The 18,186-nt window shown below is 39.5% G+C and overlaps 1 protein-coding gene across 5 annotated transcripts in view; it reads left to right on the plus strand.

Annotated features, from left to right (window-relative positions):
• NCOA7 (nuclear receptor coactivator 7) overlaps positions 1-18,186 on the plus strand; it is a 96,275-nt gene that overhangs the window by 60,948 nt on the left and 17,141 nt on the right. For 3 of the 5 annotated variants that reach the window (XM_061990622.1, XM_061990619.1, XM_061990620.1), the window contains exons 4-9: positions 9,066-9,145; positions 10,000-10,107; positions 11,475-11,573; positions 12,632-12,757; positions 15,039-15,223; positions 16,651-17,717. In XM_061990622.1, coding sequence (XP_061846606.1) covers positions 9,066-9,145; positions 10,000-10,107; positions 11,475-11,573; positions 12,632-12,757; positions 15,039-15,223; positions 16,651-17,717 — 1,665 coding nt within the window. The remainder of the gene's footprint in view (positions 1-9,065; positions 9,146-9,999; positions 10,108-11,474; positions 11,574-12,631; positions 12,758-15,038; positions 15,224-16,650; positions 17,718-18,186) is intronic. The other 2 variants (XM_061990624.1, XM_061990623.1) reach the window with 2 other exon arrangements.

Below are 18,186 nucleotides of genomic sequence, written 5' to 3' on the forward strand. Positions count from 1 at the left end.
CTTAAATACTTCCTAAGAGCTGATCACACTTTTCTTCCCTCCCCCTTGCCCTGTTTTCCTAAGGTATTCTACTTTTGCATAAGGACAATGTCTTTACCCAATTTAGGATTTTTATTTCTGTACCACTTTTATTTCTGCCTTTCATTTGTAGAATTGCCTTGAACAAATACAAATTTACGAATGATGTATCTCCTAAGAATTTTAAAATACTGACCTTACTTATAGTATGAAGTAAGACTACTTCAGCAGTCATGTTCTTTGCCCAGATCCCTTCACACAGTCTTTGACAAGTCACAGAAGTCTACAGATGTGCAGCTTGTGTTGAGCATCTGAGCAATCCCTTTTGGTTTTGACACTAGTCTTTTTGACACCTGCATTTGATGTTTTTGACAAACATTTTGTCATATTTGACAATATTACAGTATGTCAGTTAGAATTTAATACAGTTCTATTAAATTAAGGACGAAAAGTTCAGAATACTCTAGTGCAAAATCTTCCAAGAGGGTTGCGCTTACTTTGGGAGTCCTAAATTACTCTTTGAAAACCTGACCTAAGGACTTATGCAGATCCCACCCAAAATGAAGCAGTGATTGATATCTCAACATCAGTTACATCTCCTCCAAGAGCAAAGCTGTGTATGATTTAATAATACAATTAACAACTGTTAGGTTTTTGTTCAGCCTCAGTATATGTTTTGCCCTCATATAAGGTGGTATTCTGCTGTATCTGTAAGAACTTCGCTTACAGGAGCATTCCAGTTTCATCATGAAGACTTGATTTAAAAATTATATGAACTGTTCCTCAGAATATGACAGCAGAAATAAGATTGTTTTCTCTTACCTATTTCCAGTTTGCATTTTGAAACATGAACCACTCTGTCACTTTAGAGAGATGTTCAGGATACTTATGTATCTATACATTACATTCCCTAGGGACATACAAAATTATTTCTGGAAATCTAACTAGCTGTTTAAAAACAGGCTCAGCGTGTTGCATTTCTGCCCAAATGGGAATGTGTTTTTTGTTTTGATCCACAGACAGATGAAGATGTTTGCTCGTGCACCCAGTCTCAGAGGGGATTTGGATACAGAACATTTACACAGTGTAGAACATTTTCCCCCAGCACAAAAGAAAAGCTTGTATAATCAGTTTACTTAAGGGTAAAGACAGATAAGATCATTGAAGCTGGGAGCTATTCTTCTGTCCAGCTGATACATATCTTAACTTGTTCCTAATGTGTATTTAGCAGAAAAGCCTGATCCTTGTCAGATCTGAAAAGTGTGTTTGTGATCCCAAAGACTTCTCTGATTTTTCCAGCTTATATTCACTGCTCTGTAGGAAACCTGTTGCCTCTCACAATAGTCTTGTCTTGCCTATTTTTGTCTACAAGGGCATGCCCACGCCCTGTCTTTGTGTTCTTTCCTCCCTTCTTTCCTATGACTCCAGATACTCACGTTGCAGATAGACTGCTTTGCACCTGGAAAAAGGTGAGTGAGAGCTCCCAGGGAGTCACGGGTCTCCCTTTTCACAGGAGCTGGAGGCAGAGATTGTCTTGCCCATCAGCATCCCCTGTTAACAGAGGATGGATTTTTCAGTCTCTGTAAACCAGGCACGTGCATCTAGAATAGCTCTCTCTACAGGCTTGCTGCACTTTGGCTAACATCACCATGACTTATTTATTAAGTACTGGTCTCTACCTGCAGAAGTGGGTTTGGTTTCTGTTTGATATGAGGTTATCAGTTGATCTGAACCCTTCCTGTCTTCAGACAGAACCTAGAGTGAATGCTGGGAACCCTCTCCATTTACCGGACGTCTTCTGTGCCCTCCCTACTCCGAGCACTGTGCATCCTCTTTGAACTTTTCTTCTGACTGTAATGTTCAGAATAATTAGTCTTCTAGTCACCCCCCTTCAGTGTTTCTGGGGACGTGCCACTTTACAAATATTCTGGTTTCAGTACGTTGTTTTCCAGCTGAGATTTAGAGCACTGACTGCATCTCACTGTTTTTTTTTTTACAATAATATGTCAAATTTTCCTCTTGACAATTGGAGTGTATTAACTACCTTCCTCCGAAACTGAGTGACAGGGTTTACTTGTGTTTTTTTCCCTCTTTCAAAACCTCAGTGACCTTTTAAACTAGATCTTACCTTATATCGCTTTTTAAGTAGAAAAAAACTTTGAATGCAGAGTTGCACATCTTACCATCTTAAACATGAGAGTTGCTGAGCTACCTGGAGCTTGGCACTCTTGATGGGCACTCATCCCCCCTGTGCCATCCCTTAAGTGCTCAAATGCTGTCCTGGACAATGTCTTCTTGCAAGCCTTCTGGTGGGAGGAACTCTACTACACAGAGACCCTTTGCCCTCACTCAGCTGGAAGGCTTTCTGGGTGTGCAGGTACTTCTGCATGTCCTGTTGTCCAAAAATACCCCATTGCCCAAGTACAAATGCTGTTTGTCCTCCAGACCTGCACACAGCTCCAGGGAAAGAATGGCAATGGATCCTCTGTTACTTTGACTGTGGCGGGATGGGATTGTTTCATACTTTAGTAGGATATTCAGGTGGTTAATAAACTGTTAAATGTATAACATGTAGCATTGCTTTGTACCTCTGCAAAGGAACTAAAGCCACATTTTGAGGAGGAGTAAATAAAGAGGGAATATAAGGGTTTTTTTTCACATAAAAACTGCAGTATATGAATATTGCATGAATATCAGTAGCCAAATTCTTAGTTAAATGTGCCTTAAAATACCTTTTCCATTTATAGCAGAAGGAGTTACTACCTTTTTTTGTATTAGTTCTTTGAACTACTTGTCATTTTTTATTGGGGCCCTGTATTTTCTGGTGATCTCTTTATTCCTTTGAAAGACTTACTTGGAAAATGTAGTGGAGAATCACAGTCAATTTTTACTGAGAACAGAGAAAAGTTGTTCAAGACTTAGATATTCCAGAATTGTGTACCTGGATTTGTATAGATCAGAGAATTGCTATTCCCTGATGTCAGAAGTTTCACTGATGGAGCACAGGTGTGGTTGTGATGAGTAACAGCTGCCTTTAAGTGAGTTTAGCACAAGAGAAGGAGGAAGCCAAATGATACAATTCAGTAGAGAAAAAAAATATACAGAAGGTGAGGGTTTGGTAGGAGGCTGTAGGAAATGTGGCAAGCAGAACAGAAAAACCAACACCTGAGACGATGGGACATTGTGGATTTTTTTTTGTTTGGTTTTGGCAGTTTTTTATTCCCTTTTATCATGGTAGCAGTCCACTACCGAAACCTGAGCAGGGAAAGTTTGTCTAACTTGCTGTCTTTTCTTCAGGGAGATAGATCTGATCAGATGACCAAAGCACCTTTTTGTGGAAGTGTACCTCAGCTCCTACAGCTGACTAAAGGAGGGAATGAGGTTGCCATGGTGTCTGGGAAGTGCTGGAATGTTAGACTGGGTGGAAGATTAGGGTTAGGGAAGACTTTTCATTTGAAGTAATATTAACGTGAATGCTATTCAGCTCCATTTGGGAGCTGTGAGAAGAGCCAGAAAGGTGCTTGTGGAGACAGGATTAAATTGTCCTATACAACTCTGCACAAAAGAGCATGGCTGAAAGTTATTAAAATGTCAGACTAGAAAGCAGAAATGGAAAAAATTGCACAGATGAACTGATTTGTCTTCCTCCTCTACAAGCCCAAGCAGACTTGTAAATATGAAAGCAAGACTTTCATATTCTTTAGGTCTCTGTGTCTCTCTAGAATGACTTAAGTGGTACTTATTGTACAACTCCATCTCTGTCAAGATAGTTGGTATCAGTCTTTATTCACTCATAAAGGAACTCACCCCAGGAAGCCTTGTTTGCTTAATTCCTTATCAGTACTCTGATTAGATTACTCAAAGTGGTAACTGTTCTTCTCTGAATTTACTGTTTCAGATTCTTGTAAACAACCTTCAGATTTTCACTCATTAGTACTGGTGCTTCGCTAGACTGTAGTAATATACTTTAATTCCTTCTAGCAAATCTGTCATAGAAAAGTAAGACTGGAATGTCTTAAAATGGCAGTGATGTACTCAGTAATGTGGAAAATAGGACTCGTATCTTATAGTTTTAAGGAAACTCTTCATGATGTCATGAAACAAATTAATGTGTTTTTTTTGCATCTTAAAATATGCAATTGATTTGCCTTCCTCTGTCTCAAAAAAGATACAGTAGAATAAGAAAAAACTAATGAGAAGAACAAGCTGTGTTATCAGAGAAAGAGGAAAGAGTCTAAAGTGTGCTAGTACTGGCCAAGCTGAAAAAGTGAGAAAGCTGAGAAGATGCTGGAAATCTGTGACATTGTGAATAGTATAAAAAAGGTAAATGAGGACTATTTATTTGTTCACCCTTAAAATAACATTTGTTAAGATGCTCAGTGAAATTAATCTGATATGAAGTACAAGAAAGGAAACACTACTTTATATAGCACATCATGGTATTTTGGGGTTCATTGCCATAAGACGGATGTGGAGGTCTTGAAGGGACTGGGCAGTTTAGTGGATGCTGTGCCTCTGTTCTCGAAAATCCGTGATTTCTAGAAGCCAAAAGGGCTAGTCAGGGGCAAGATTTCTCTATTTACATGCCGCGTGTGTTTAGTAAGACGGAGATTAATGAGTAAAATGGACTTTTGGTCCAAGTATGCCATTGCCTCTATTCTCTCAGACTCCTGAGTTTGTTTACCTAGTGTGGGAAGTGGTCAGTCCTTTGGCCCCTTGTTTGCTTAAGCATTCCTGCTAACATTACCAGGCATCAGGCTGGCTGATGGCTTGGGAACTGTCAAGCATGTTCAGCTGTCACTTCCAGCACCACAAACCTCGCACTGATACCAGCCAGCAGCAGGTTAGTCTATGGCATTGGTGTCGATGGTATTGTCTTGCAGTAGCATGTTGTACATTGGTGTGAGCAGCCTGGGATTCTGATGCTTCTTGACCTGTTCTATGTACTTAGTTATTTACATAGTTGCAGGGTATAATTCTCCTGTCACGAGTCAAGGTCTTTTGGATGGTAAACTGATTGACCTCTTTGTCATACTCCTTCAATAGCTGCTTTCCAAATTATTCCTAGGTAACTCTCTTCTGTAAGGTTTCCCAAAGCATTGCAAAATGAAATCTAAACAGTCTGCTAGGAACCTGAGTTTGATTATAAGTGTATCAATAAGGGCAGAAAAAATTCCATTCGAGACCTGTCTGCTTTCAATAGGCCTGTATTTTCTTGCCTCTTCTCATTTGGCATTCTTCTTCTCATTGCTCAATAATTTTACTATTTTTACATAACTCTTATTTTACATGTTTCCTGAAATCATAGAGAGTTTCAGTCCACCCACTCTGCCCTTTTCCTGAAAATGCAATGTGATCAAATTTGCATTAACACCTAGTCAGTTCCTTGCTTGTACGTTCCCATCTTAGTGTATGCACGGTGCAGGAAAACTTGAGAGGCAGAACCATGGATCACTTCATCAGCAGGAAAATGCCTAAGTCCAAAAACTAGCCAGTAGCATTTGTTTTAAAGATTGTGGAAAGGTGCAGCTCCTCCATTTACTTCTGTCTGAAAGTGGTCAGTGAGGACTCCATCACGCCTGTGTATATTCTGCTTGCCTTTGGGACTACTACTAGAGCTAGCTGCCTTCAGGTCATGTCAGAAAACATTTGACTTCCTGAAGGAAAAATGAGAGAGGATTAGGGAATTGGAGAAAAAGTATATTTTGGTGTTTTGCTTCCTTTGCCAGACTTTCCACCCCATCTGCTGTAACCATTCATTTAAAGCATAATTTGTGAGCTTGGCCTTGCTATCTGTACAGTAAGTGTGCTTAGCAGTACCTGTGAAATTTAATGGGTTTATTGGATTTTTTTTTTCCTCTGAAGGTGCTGAATTTTTTAGTTAATTATTTAATATCTTTATAAGCACAATTGAAACCACAGGCAAGTTAAGACTTTCCACTATTCAAAGTGATACGATATGGTTAGGAATCGCCAAGTAGTTATGCTTAGTGTAAGGATGGTGTTCAGAACCTGTTGTTGGAATTAAAAAAGGAAGGGGAAATAAAAAAAAGTGGGAGAAGTGTCCAAACAAGCAGTATCACTTCTGGTTTCAGAAGACAGGTAGGTTTGCAGGCTATGACTACTTCTTTTAGTCTGTAGCTGAACAGATTATACAACATATATTCTTGCACATAGATATGAAAGAAAAGCAAGCCATCCAATTGTTGGGCTTTTTTAGGAGTTCTTAACCTTCGTTGTCAAAAGGAGGACTGTAGTATGTTTAGCATAAACTTCTGAACTGTTTCTTTTGTCTGTACAGTTTTGGGGTTTCAATTATATGTATTTAGCTCATTCTTCTGTATTGAACCACAGTTCTGTCGGGGGCCCTACTGAACAAGCACCTACATTCCTGTCAGCCGAGTACTAGAGTGTAGTGTATGACTCATTGCAACACAGTATTTCAGATTAGAACTTGTCAAAGAGTGGTATTTTTTATTCTCAATATTTGCAGCCAATGCAATTAGGGAGACTGGAAATACACAGTCTATTTTACAGGGGGAGAGAGATGCAAGAGGGAGGAACATCGTCTCTTAGGTAGTAAGCTGTAGAGGAGGAACTTAACTTCTACTGGAGTATTTTGTGGTCTTCTAGTCCCATGTTGGCATAGTGGTTGCTGTCATCAGCTCTCAGTCACCATCCCGCCTTCCAAAGACAAAGTTTTGGAAAGAAAATGTTTAGCTAGTACCAAACATCATAAGCTCTGTAGAGAAACTAATTTTATTGCATATTGTTATTCCTACCATCTGTACACAGATTTAAACTTTTTCACATTCAATGGGTACAAAATATTTCTGTGTCTATCTACATCTCTCTGAGCTACTTTATTTTTTACTTTCCACCCCACAGTCTTACTGATGGAAATAATAATAACTGTTTCCTACTGTTTTTTGCCCTAAGCAAGCGTTAATGTATCTGAAAATGTGTCTACTTTTTTTTTCCAGATAAATTAATTGATTTACTAGAGGATGATGTCTACCTATAAACCCTTGTCACTTTCCAGTGACAGGTTGCAGGTAGCTTAGGTAATTTGCCTGCACGTGTGTGATACACAACTCTAGTTATCCTGGAGTAATGGCAGTGATATCTCCTGAGTAGCACGTAATAGTGTGAATTCATGCATTGTTAGCTGGGAGAGCTTTTTAGGAAGGATTGTTTCCATATCGTACATAAATAATGGCTTAAGGAAGAATACAGTATTTACCACTTCTTTGTCTGTCACGTTGGCTTTGTGTTTCTGATGGTTTAATACTGCACCTTGCTAATGTTGTCGTTACCCATTTTTCCATTCTTCACCACAGACTGCCTTGATTTTGATTAGAGGAAAAAAGTGTGACAGTGGTAGAAATAGGAATGGTCAAAAAACAGCAGCAAGAATGCTAATTTTAGAAGTTTTACTGTGGGTGTTCAGTCTCAGAAATGAAATGTCTGAGGTCATTCAGTGATGCTCTGTTCCATGATACTATCAGGGAAAAGTGACCATTGTACTTGTTTTCCTCTTCTTACCTATGTCCTTTATGCCATGTGTACTACCCATATGTACTTAAATTGTGTGTGTAGTCCCTGCGTGCTGTCTGCCTCTATTGTGTAGTAGGAAAAACATCTTTGCTTTCTATTGTATCACTAACCATGATGTTCTTCTGACTGCATCCCTTGCAGACAGCACATGGCGTATGCCTGCAGTAACTCCTCGATGTATGTACAGCGCTCTTAGAAGTCTCTGTGACTGTAGTCTGACTGTGTAGCCTCTGGAAGACACTGAGGCAGCCCTCAGCATTAATCTGACTGTAGAAATGGGCTGACAAGGGTCAGGTGCAACATGCTTCTGGGCCCCTCCTTTCTTTTTGTGTACATTACAGTGGGGCAAGCGAGTCCTCACCCTTCTTTTTACTATCTGCTTCTTGCTCTCTGGAAATAGCAAAGGTTGCAGCAAAGCCTGAATACGAGCCGGAAGCTCTGCATTGCCATTCCCTGTCCTGTCCTTTCTGATTTCCTTCTGAAGCTGGCAGCTTTGACAGCAGAAACGGGGCCCCCCAGGAGTTCAGTGTCTTCACCACTCCTGGCCCTGGCTGCTGCTTTGGCCAGGCTCAACTGTGTGTTGCCTTCTCTTCTCTCCCCGTCTCGGCCAGGCTAGAGCACACTGCTGGAGGCAGCAGGCCCTTCCCGAGGGGCTGGGGGCAAGCAGGCTGGACAAACAGGACAGCCATGCATGGCCTCTCCACACTGAGGCCCCACTCCTGGAGCTGGGGATACATGCTATCCTCACTTCCCCCAGGTACGTGGGTTTGGGCTCTGGGTGTGGAGGGTGAGTGAGCCTTGTGGGGCTGGGGCTGACTGGGCGGCTGGCATCTACTCAGTCCTCAGCTTGGCTCACCCTCAGCTGTATTAAGAATTGAAAATAGCTGTCTTGCTCACTTCTGAGAGCTGGTGTCTACCTTTGGGATCCCACAAGGGTTTCTGCAAATGCCATGAGTTTTTGCATGGTGCAGCTGATGGAAAATGTCTTCTGAAGAAGCTTTATGCTTTCTAACACTTGGCTGTATATGTATGCATGTTTTGCAGGACTTTGTATTTAAGTGTGGCTTGCTAGCGGTGAAGGGATTAACTAGGTTTGTTTCAGTTGTACTGATACAATATCAATCTATTCATTGGCACATTATGCACTCATCCTGAAGTTTCTACCTCAGCCTTGATAGCAGCTCATCAGGTGAAGTACTTGTATCCAACAACTGAATCTGTGTTGGAATCCCAGAAGAAACATGGGAACAGTTCTGTATTGATACAGTATCATGTATATGTTACTCCTGCAGAGTTCCTGACTGGTTACTAAACCTACCTAAAATTTTACTTGTCTTGCAATGCAATTTCAAGGTTTAGTAGATATTATTGATGCATTCTCTTGTCCTTGTTCAGAGCTGCAATTCGCACATCTGGTAGATGTTTCAAAACATATTGATAGACAAACATCTTGTAAGTCAATTACTTGAGTAATTTTTTCTTTTCTTTAGATGACAATCAAAACAAAGCCAATGAAAAGAAAGAGAAAAAAATGGTTTCTCAGAAACCCCATGGTACCATAGAATATACTGTAAGTATTGATGTGTGGTTTGTTCATGTCTACTTTTTGAAAGTGAAATTGCTGAGGTCAAAAGGGAGTCAGTGGCATAAAACTGAAAGCACTAAGTGTCTCCTGGCTGCAGTCTGTACTTGCCTCAACAGGGATTGCTCCAAATATCTTTGTATTGGGGGAGCTAGCCTTACATCCTGAACTACTTTTCAACTCAGGTCCTCTACCTCTTCTTGCAGCTATCAGTCCTATTTTTACTTCTGCACCATGGGTGTTGAATAGAGCTATCAGTTTTGGTAGTATAAAAAACCCTTCTATGCCACAGTGTTGCTTAGGTGATCAAGTAGTTGACCCGTGCTTGGTCCTGAGATGACATGAGACCTCCTTCTCTAAGCCAGAGCAGGGTGGCAGTGTGCTGCCGCAGCAGCTCAGAGGATTAGTCCTGCCCAGAAAGTCTCTGTCTGAGCTAGATAGGTCCGTGACTGGAGGCTACACCCCCCATTCCATCATGTAGAGTGACTGTCGAAGATACGTGTCCCAGCTGGGAAAAGCACAAATGCCTAATGTGCTGTGACTACTGAAGATGTAATGAGCTCTCCAATGAGCTGTCCTTTCATCACTTGCCAGACGAGTTCTAAATAAGGTGGTGTTTTTTGAACTCTTTATAAGAAAAGGACAGATAGATCTGTAACACCTCTCCATTTTGTCTACGGTATATTATGAGACAATATTTACGTAAGATATTAAACACAAGAGGATGTATTGATATCTTCAAATGCATTCCCTGCAAACAGTCTGTTAGATGGTTTTATTTCAGCTGGTGTGCTGAATGTGTTCACTATGATATCTTCAGCTTCAAATCTTTCTTTCTTCAGGCTGGAAATCAGGACACCATAAACAGCATAGCATTAAAGTTTAACATCACCCCAAACAAGCTTGTGGAGCTCAATAAGCTTTTCACGCAGACGATTGTGCCAGGCCAGGTAAATCTATTATGATTGTTTTTTATACCTGAAACATGATTATTTGCTGCACATTTAAAAGCCTTTTATTACTTTCACATATATTTTAGATGCTTGGATGCAAGCATACAAGGATAATGGACAGTAATTTAAATGCCTGAGAGGAGAACTCACTAGATTGTTACCTGGAGTTGGAGGGGTAGTTCTGTAATTGCTAGATCTGGCTTTCATTATCTGCTGTCATTAAAGCTTAAAGATGATTCTGAAGCTTAAGAGAGTAATGTAGCTGTTGCAGGAGAGTTGAATTCTTGGGAAGCCTAGATAATTTCTTAATGTATTATATGTGTAATTTAGAGAGATGTAGTCATTGAAATGGCTTTTTGCCATTGTATTGGAATGAGTTAATTTCCTGTAAGAATAGAAGGAAATGGAAATACAAATGCGAAGGCTAACACCTGGTTCATGAAGGGCAGGTGTCTGCTTCTGCTTCGCAGACACGAAGAGACTCAAGTATCTTGATTTGCAGATGGAGAAACTGAGGCACAAAGAGATGGAGTGACTTGCCTAAGAATAGTTAGCATAAGAAAAATAGTTTTATTTTTATGAATATATTTACTTTAAAACTAAACCATGAACATTTTTTTTAATTTACAAGAATCTTTCTGTGCTCTGACTCTTCCAACAAATGAGACTGTTCTTATTTGGAGTGGAGGTCCAAAGCTGTGCTGCACTTTTAGTACTCTGATACTAAAAATCTGGATGTTTACTGTGAGGGAATACGAAAATTCAAACAAAGCTTTATATTTTTATATACACTTGTATTAGTGTAAGATTTTAGTTTTTTCTTTTCCTTTTGAATGTAGTACGTGATGCTAAAATGTTGGTTCATATAAAGAATATTTTCTTGAATTTGGAGATGCAAGTATGTCTGTGGAAACAGATAACCTATAGCCAAGCATTACAAGCTTTTAGGACTAGAAATCCCTCATTTTCATCAGTGGCTTCTCTTTGGACCAGAGTTTGTTGTTACAAGTTAATGACTATGAATAGTCATTTTACAATTACTTGTTTCATAGTTACAATATTTGCAAGACAATTTGGAGGTGTAAATTTTACCAAAAAAAAAAAAGTTCTTATTCTGTGCAAAATATTTTATTTTCTTGCTTGCTCTGCAAAACAAAACACAGAGCTTGATCCTATAATTAATTAAACCTGGACATGCCCTGCTATCACCACCTTTGATGAAGGACTCTAGATAAGTAGTTGTTGGGTTCATTTCAATCAAAAATTATCAATATTGGTTATCTTTCTAGTAGAATGTAGAATTTATAGGAAATTACTTTTTAAAGCTTATATCTTACTGTTTTGACATATGTGTTCATATTTAGATTCTCTTTGTGCCAGAAACAAATGCTGCAAGGCTGTCTTTCAGTCCTGGAGCTCCCATTTCTCCTTCATCATCAGATGCTGAGTATGATAAACTCCCTGTAAGTCAAACGTTGGTACACAGGTCTTAGACTCACAAAATAATTTCTGATTCTGAAACTGAGATTCAAGGCTGTGTAAATAGCAAGCTTTTGAGGTTACAATTCAGACTTTTTCTGTAGCATATTGAATGGTATTAATTTTAATTTTCCATACTACAAAATTTTATCATCTCTTTTCAATATTGCAAATTAAGGGAATTCTGTCTGAGCATAGAAACCCAGTACAAGTTCCTTTGGGCCTAGAGTTTTGTCAAAACAGTTGAAAATTATGTAGTGTATAGTTTCTGAAGTAGAGAAAGTTAAAAATTAATTATTTGGTGTTTCACCCTGAAAATTTCTATGCTGCTCTGCAGTTCAGAGCCTTGATCATCATGTACTGGGGTCCTCAAGCTCAGAGGCTGTTAGTTTGAGCAGTCATTTTCTTTCTAGTTCAGCATATTATGGTGATAACCATTTATATACTTGTCTTATATACATGAGACTGCTGCATTTAGTCTTTGTGAAAGGTCTTGGCATAACTGATATTTTATTTTCCTGAGAAAGTTGATTTGCCATGATGATTTTAGATAGTAGTTTTAGGGAATTTAGCTGTCTACCTGCTGATGATAAAGCAATTAGACATTTCAAATCCATAACTAATGAAAAGGAAAGTGAAGAGAAGCCTGGAGTTAATAACTGTTTAACATTAGTCTTATGGCTCTCTGCCACCAAGCTTGAGAAATCGCACCCGTGTTCTATGTGCAGAGGTGTCTTCGGTCTAAATGATGTGTCAGGACAGGCCCTCTTAATGAGAGTTCCTCATTGAAATTCAGTGAGCTGATTCACCTTGGCATTTTTTAAGTTTCTTACCTGTTACCTATGTGGAACTCTTTTGTAATGTTACAAAATTTTTTGTCCATACAAGATACCGTGGAAAGTGTACATATGTACATGACCATAACTTTTCTTCCTTAAGTAAAAGGAAAATAGTAGGTTAAAGCTGGCCTTTTCGCTTCCCAAAATTTACAAGTATATGATTCTGGTCTTATTGCTATGCACTGAAGTTTTTCTTTTTCAAGGATGCTGATTTGGCAAGAAAGGCCTTCAAACCGGTTGAGAGAGTCCTGTCTTCTACTTCAGAAGAGGACGAGCCTGTGGTCGTCAAATTTTTAAAAATGAATTGTCGTTATTTCACAGATGGTAAGGTAGGTGGAACCTGTTGTTGGGTATTGTTTGAGATTCTCTGAAAGTCCTGGAAAAGTGAGATGAATACTGTGAAAGTCAAACATGCTCCATGTTTATAAAGAATGTAAATGTTATGGTAGCTTTATCATTACTGTGTTTATTGGTACCATGACAATATGCTGTATCACTTTGTTTTTTGAATTGTTTAATCTGTTATGATGACTGCTTTATGAAAGAATAGTTCTTCATTCCCTTACCATGTCTTTTACAAGAATTGTCTTTTTAATTGTATATTGCTAGATACACAGGAGAAACTGCACTTTAGAGTTACAACATATCAGAATTAGTTGTCCAGTTCTATTGAATTGTGCAACAGCTTTATAAAGTGAGCATGTGCCTATCTGTTTCATTTATGACTTTAAGCTAAATTTTAACTATTTCCAGAACAGTGTTTCCAAGTATGTTTGTCCATGTTGCTTCTGCACTTGCTCATGAATGTCATGCAAACGCTAATAAAAGGTAAACAGCAACTGTTTTAGAAGTGAAGGCACAAAGCTTGGGCAGTATTTTAACCCTCTTCTCAAGGCTGCATTACACTATCTTCTTGAACTATCTGCTTTGATGTAGAATCATAGAATCATAGGGATTGGAAGGGACCTTTAGAGATCATCTAGTCCAACCCCCCTGCAGAAGCAGGTTCACCTAGATCAGGTCGCATAGCAACATGTCCACTCGGGTCTTGAAGACCTCCAAGGAAGGAGACTCCACAACCCCCCTGGGCCGCCTGTTCCACTGCTCCGTCACTCTCACGGTGAAATAGTTTTTTCTTACGTTGAAGTGGACCTTTTTGTGTTCCAGCTTCATCCCATTACCCCTTGTCCTCCTACTATCTACTATAGGAAAAAAGGGATGTCCCAACCTCCTGACACCCACCCTTTAGATACTTATAAATGTTAATAAGATCACCCCTCAATCTCCTCTTCTCCAGACTAAACAGCCCCAGTTCCTGTGCCAGATGCCTACCAAAGCAGCTCTATCACTTGCCCTCCTCAGCTGGACAGGGGAGAGAAAACACAATGAAAGGCTTATGAGTTGAAATCAGGACAGGAAGATCACTCAGCAATTATTGTCACAGGCAAAGCAGTCTCCACTTGGGGAGAATTAGTTTAATTTATTAACAGTCAAAACAGAATATGGAAATGAAATATAAAAACTGAATCTTAAAACACCTCTCCCCACCCCACCATTCTTCATGGGTTTCTATCTCCTCCTTTCCAGCAGCACAGAGGGACAGGGTAGTTTTATGGTCAGTTCATCATAGATGGTCTTTGCAGCTGCTTCTTCTCTAGGGGGAGGAGACTCCTCACACTTTCCACTGCTACAGTATGGGGTCCGTTCCACAGGAGATAATCCTCCATGAACAACTTAAATGTGGGTCCTTCCCACAGGCTACAGTTTTTCGTAGACTGCTCCAGCATGGGTCTCGTCCACGGGGGAGACAGACCTTCAGGACCAACTGCTCCAGAGTGGGTCCGCCATGGGGTCACAAGTCCTGGCAGCAAACCTGGTCTGACATGAGCTCCTCTCTGTCCACAGGTTCCCAGGTCCTGCCAGGAACTTGCTGCACCTGCTCTGGCAAGGTGCATCTCTGCTCCCCCATGAGTCATATGTTGGATAACGGCTGGTGCAGCCTCTTATCAAAACCATGGCTAGAGCACACATTGAAGTATTAAATGTGCTTGGATCAGTGGTTGAAGCTTCTAGGTTGGGGAGAAGCTGTTTCTTATCAGGTTCCTTTAAATACATGCTTTTTTCATGTACCTCTGGGAGTCTACATCAAGGGGACATATAATGTAGCTTAGCATAGTAACCTTGACATTTCTCTGAGTAAGACTGCTTTCAGGTGTGATGGTTGCATATAAATTCATGTGTTAAATGAAGGTGGCTGCATCCAGAACAAAATAGTACCTTTTTTTTAAATCACTAATCTATTTTGTCTGAATTGTTAACCAGTCTGTGGTTTTATAGCTTGTAGCAGTCAGCCCTAAAAGTTGAATAGTTAGGATATTTCTCCTTATCAGCCAGGAGCTTGAGTGTTACTAAGAATTTTTTCTTCTTTGCTCTCTTCTTTGTCTGACTTAACATGGTTGGAAATGAAAATGTTTTGTTAGCAAATGTTGCATGACAGGATATAAAGAGGCAGGAGAGAAGTTTTTCTTTTTAGGATAGTAGTCTAAAATCCAATACCAAATGATAAGTTAATTATATGTGATTTTCTAACTCTTCCTTCTCCTATTATAGGGCGTGGTTGGAGGAGTCATGATAGTAACTCCAAACAATATCATGTTTGACCCACATAAATCTGATCCTCTGGTAATTGAGAATGGCTGTGAAGAATATGGGCTCATCTGCCCCATGGAGGAAGTTGTCTCAATAGCTCTCTACAATGACATCTCTCACATGAAGATTAAAGATGCATTGCCATCGTAAGGAGTGGTCTTCCTGAATTTATGTTTACAGATTTTCAGTAAGCGTCATGGAAGAAGAGAAGAGAGGAAAGGGTTCTGTGTGGAATGGAGGGGGGAAGAGTTTTAATGCAGCAGAATAAAACTGGGGAGAGAAAGTGCCGGAAAAAGTCAGCACCTGTGTTCTTCCACTTTCTTTTTGGAACACTTCACTGGCAGTAAAGAGAAATGAGTCATAACTATAAGAGCCAAAGTGCAAAGGAGACCAGTAAAACAAGTAGTTATAAGCATTGGTGGCATTCTATGATTGGGCTTTTGCATTGACCAATCTCTAAGGTTATCTCAGTGGAAATGAAGAAGGTTAGACTTGTACCATTTGTTGTGTTACCAGGTCTGTTCTGAGCGGAGTATTTAAAACTTTGAAGATAACAGTACCTTAGCTGCCATCTTCAGGACTTGCAGAAATGCCAGTCTGTGGATGACTTCCACTTCACAACCAGAAATGCATTAATAGTTTCAATTTATAAAGCCTAATAGACTTTCTGGGGTGGACTGCTTTCATTTATGTGTAGTTTAGGTACTGCTTATATATTTCTTCTAAGCAAGATTTTGTCCTTACAGGCAACACCTCCTTGATCAGCAAAATTCATCTACTTCCCCTCTGTTTTCTCACTTCAAGAAAAAATGTTCAGCCATTTGTTAAGTTCATTACTAGAGTGTTTAGTAATTTCTTAGTAACTTTTAAGTAATGAGAATCTTGTATTCTCATTCACCTCAGATGTTTTGGGAGCAATGAAGAGCTCATTTTATGCTGTTAACTTTTAAGACTTGCCCATTTTTAAATCTTTTGATTGTCTTGCTTTAAAAAGTAATCTTTGCATTCAAACAGTACATTTGAGTAACTGAGAAGAATAAAAGGGAAAACTACCAACTCTATTGCCTGTTACTGTTTTGCATTAAACATGTTCAAACAGGGTGCCACTTATTTCCCATTTGCTTTCTTCTCAAAAATGCATCTGTAATGACAGGAAGCATGGATGGTTGTAGAGGTTGACTCATTGTCAGGTGTGGGAAACAACAACATTAATTATAGTATGAATGAAAATCCAGCAGCTAAAAAACATGTCTTGTGGGGTTTCTTTACTAACTGAACTTCTGATGACTTGCACATTGTTATTAGATGCATAACATTTCCTCACTCATGTGACATATTCTGCCAAATAGTTTACCCATTTTCGTTTCAGTATTATCCTTTCCACATTTTTCTCCATTTTCTTTAAAGTCACTTATTTCCACTGATGTATGTTTATTTTGGAGAAAGTAATTTTTCATTGAGTTTCAGAGCTTAAGTTGGTATATGATTTAGTTTTCCATTGTTTTTTTTTTTTTCTTTTTTGTTTCCATTTTGCTTTTAACATCCTGTGTACATCCATCATTTTCCCTGACAGTGACATACCAAAGGATCTTTGTCCTCTGTACAGGCCAGGAGAATGGGAAGACCTGTCCTCTGAGAAAGATATCAATCCTTTCAGCAAATTCAAATCCCTTAGCAAGGAAAAGAGGCAGCAGAATGGGGATCCATCCATTGCTCTGAGTGCCAAGCAGAAAAAGCCTTCACGTAAAGATAAGTCAGCTGATCTTGAAGTTCTTCAGTCATCTGAAAGTACAGACTCAATCAAATCAAGTTTGCTGGAGTTTCCCAACAACACCATTGACACGGAACATTTGGAAAAGTTAGTTGTGGATCCATGTGCCAAGAAGCCTTCTAGGGAAAAGAATGCTTCGGATAGCAAAACCAAAGAAAAATCCCTTTTGGGAGAAGGAGAGGATGACTTCATTGAGCTGGAAAAGGTGTCATATCGTGTGGATAAAGGGTTGGACAGAAAAATCTCAGTAATGGAAGGCTTGCTGGCTGACCCCAGGGAACTGGGGAGAACTAAGCAGCAGGTAACCAAACCCCCTACAGAAGTCCAGGAGCACTTGACAGTTGATTCCTTGGAAAAAAAGGACAGTGTTGAACCTAAAGCTGACTTAGACTTAGAACTGTGTGAAAAGCAAGATGTTATTCCAGAAGTAAACAAATGTGTCAGTTCCCCGACAGGTAAGGTGGAGACTGCACTGGACACTAAGAGCGAGCTAGAGAAAGATAAACTTATTGAATTTTACCTCAATAAAGATGGGAATGGGTCTCGGTCATCTGAAGACTTACACAAGGCTGAAATCCAGAAAGGTGAAAACAATAAAGCAGTTGGCATAGACCTTACACTTAGCTGTTCAAAGTCCCAAGCTAATGAAGTCCATACAGTTAAAAGTATGGAGCTTGATTCCTGCTGTGTTGAAAGGAAAGCACCTTCATTAGAAATCAGCTCAGCAGCAGCAGAGGAAAAGGATCTGAAAGAGTCTGTGGACTCTTCATTAGTACCAGCTATAGACAAGACCTGTCAAGAAACACAGTTAGACAATCAATCAGAAATCAGACTGTGGCTGCTGCAGAAAATTCAAGTGCCAATTGAAGGTAGGTCTCTGGTTATCCTTGTTTCCTCTGAGACTTGGACAGCATTACCACGGTAACCTTTGAATTGATAGCCTTCTACTCTAGAATTCCACTTTCTGTCTGTTTTTTTTTACTCCTGTATATTTTTTGTATTGTCTGCTATCTAGAAGGAAAAAAACAACTCTTCAAATACCCTAAGATTCTAGTTTGCTAAATAGGTTATGTACTCTATGTTCAGTGATCACTCTTCATATAACCTTCACCTCTGTTTACTGGCTTTAAGAAGGACAATGAAATGTCATCCAGTTAAAATGTTGACAGGGACATGGCCTAGGACTTGTTACTCCATATTGATCATATAGAGTCTTTTAATGACTGATCATTTTGTCCTGGTTGGTCATTGAGTTGTCATAAATAAAGTTCAGACATACAATAAAATGAATTTTCAGTTTAGGTAGCATGTACACATATTATTTCTACCACAGCCCAG

The sequence above is a fragment of the Colius striatus genome, chromosome 2 (genome assembly GCF_028858725.1).
Source record: "Colius striatus isolate bColStr4 chromosome 2, bColStr4.1.hap1, whole genome shotgun sequence".
NCBI classification, from domain to species: domain Eukaryota; kingdom Metazoa; phylum Chordata; class Aves; order Coliiformes; family Coliidae; genus Colius; species Colius striatus.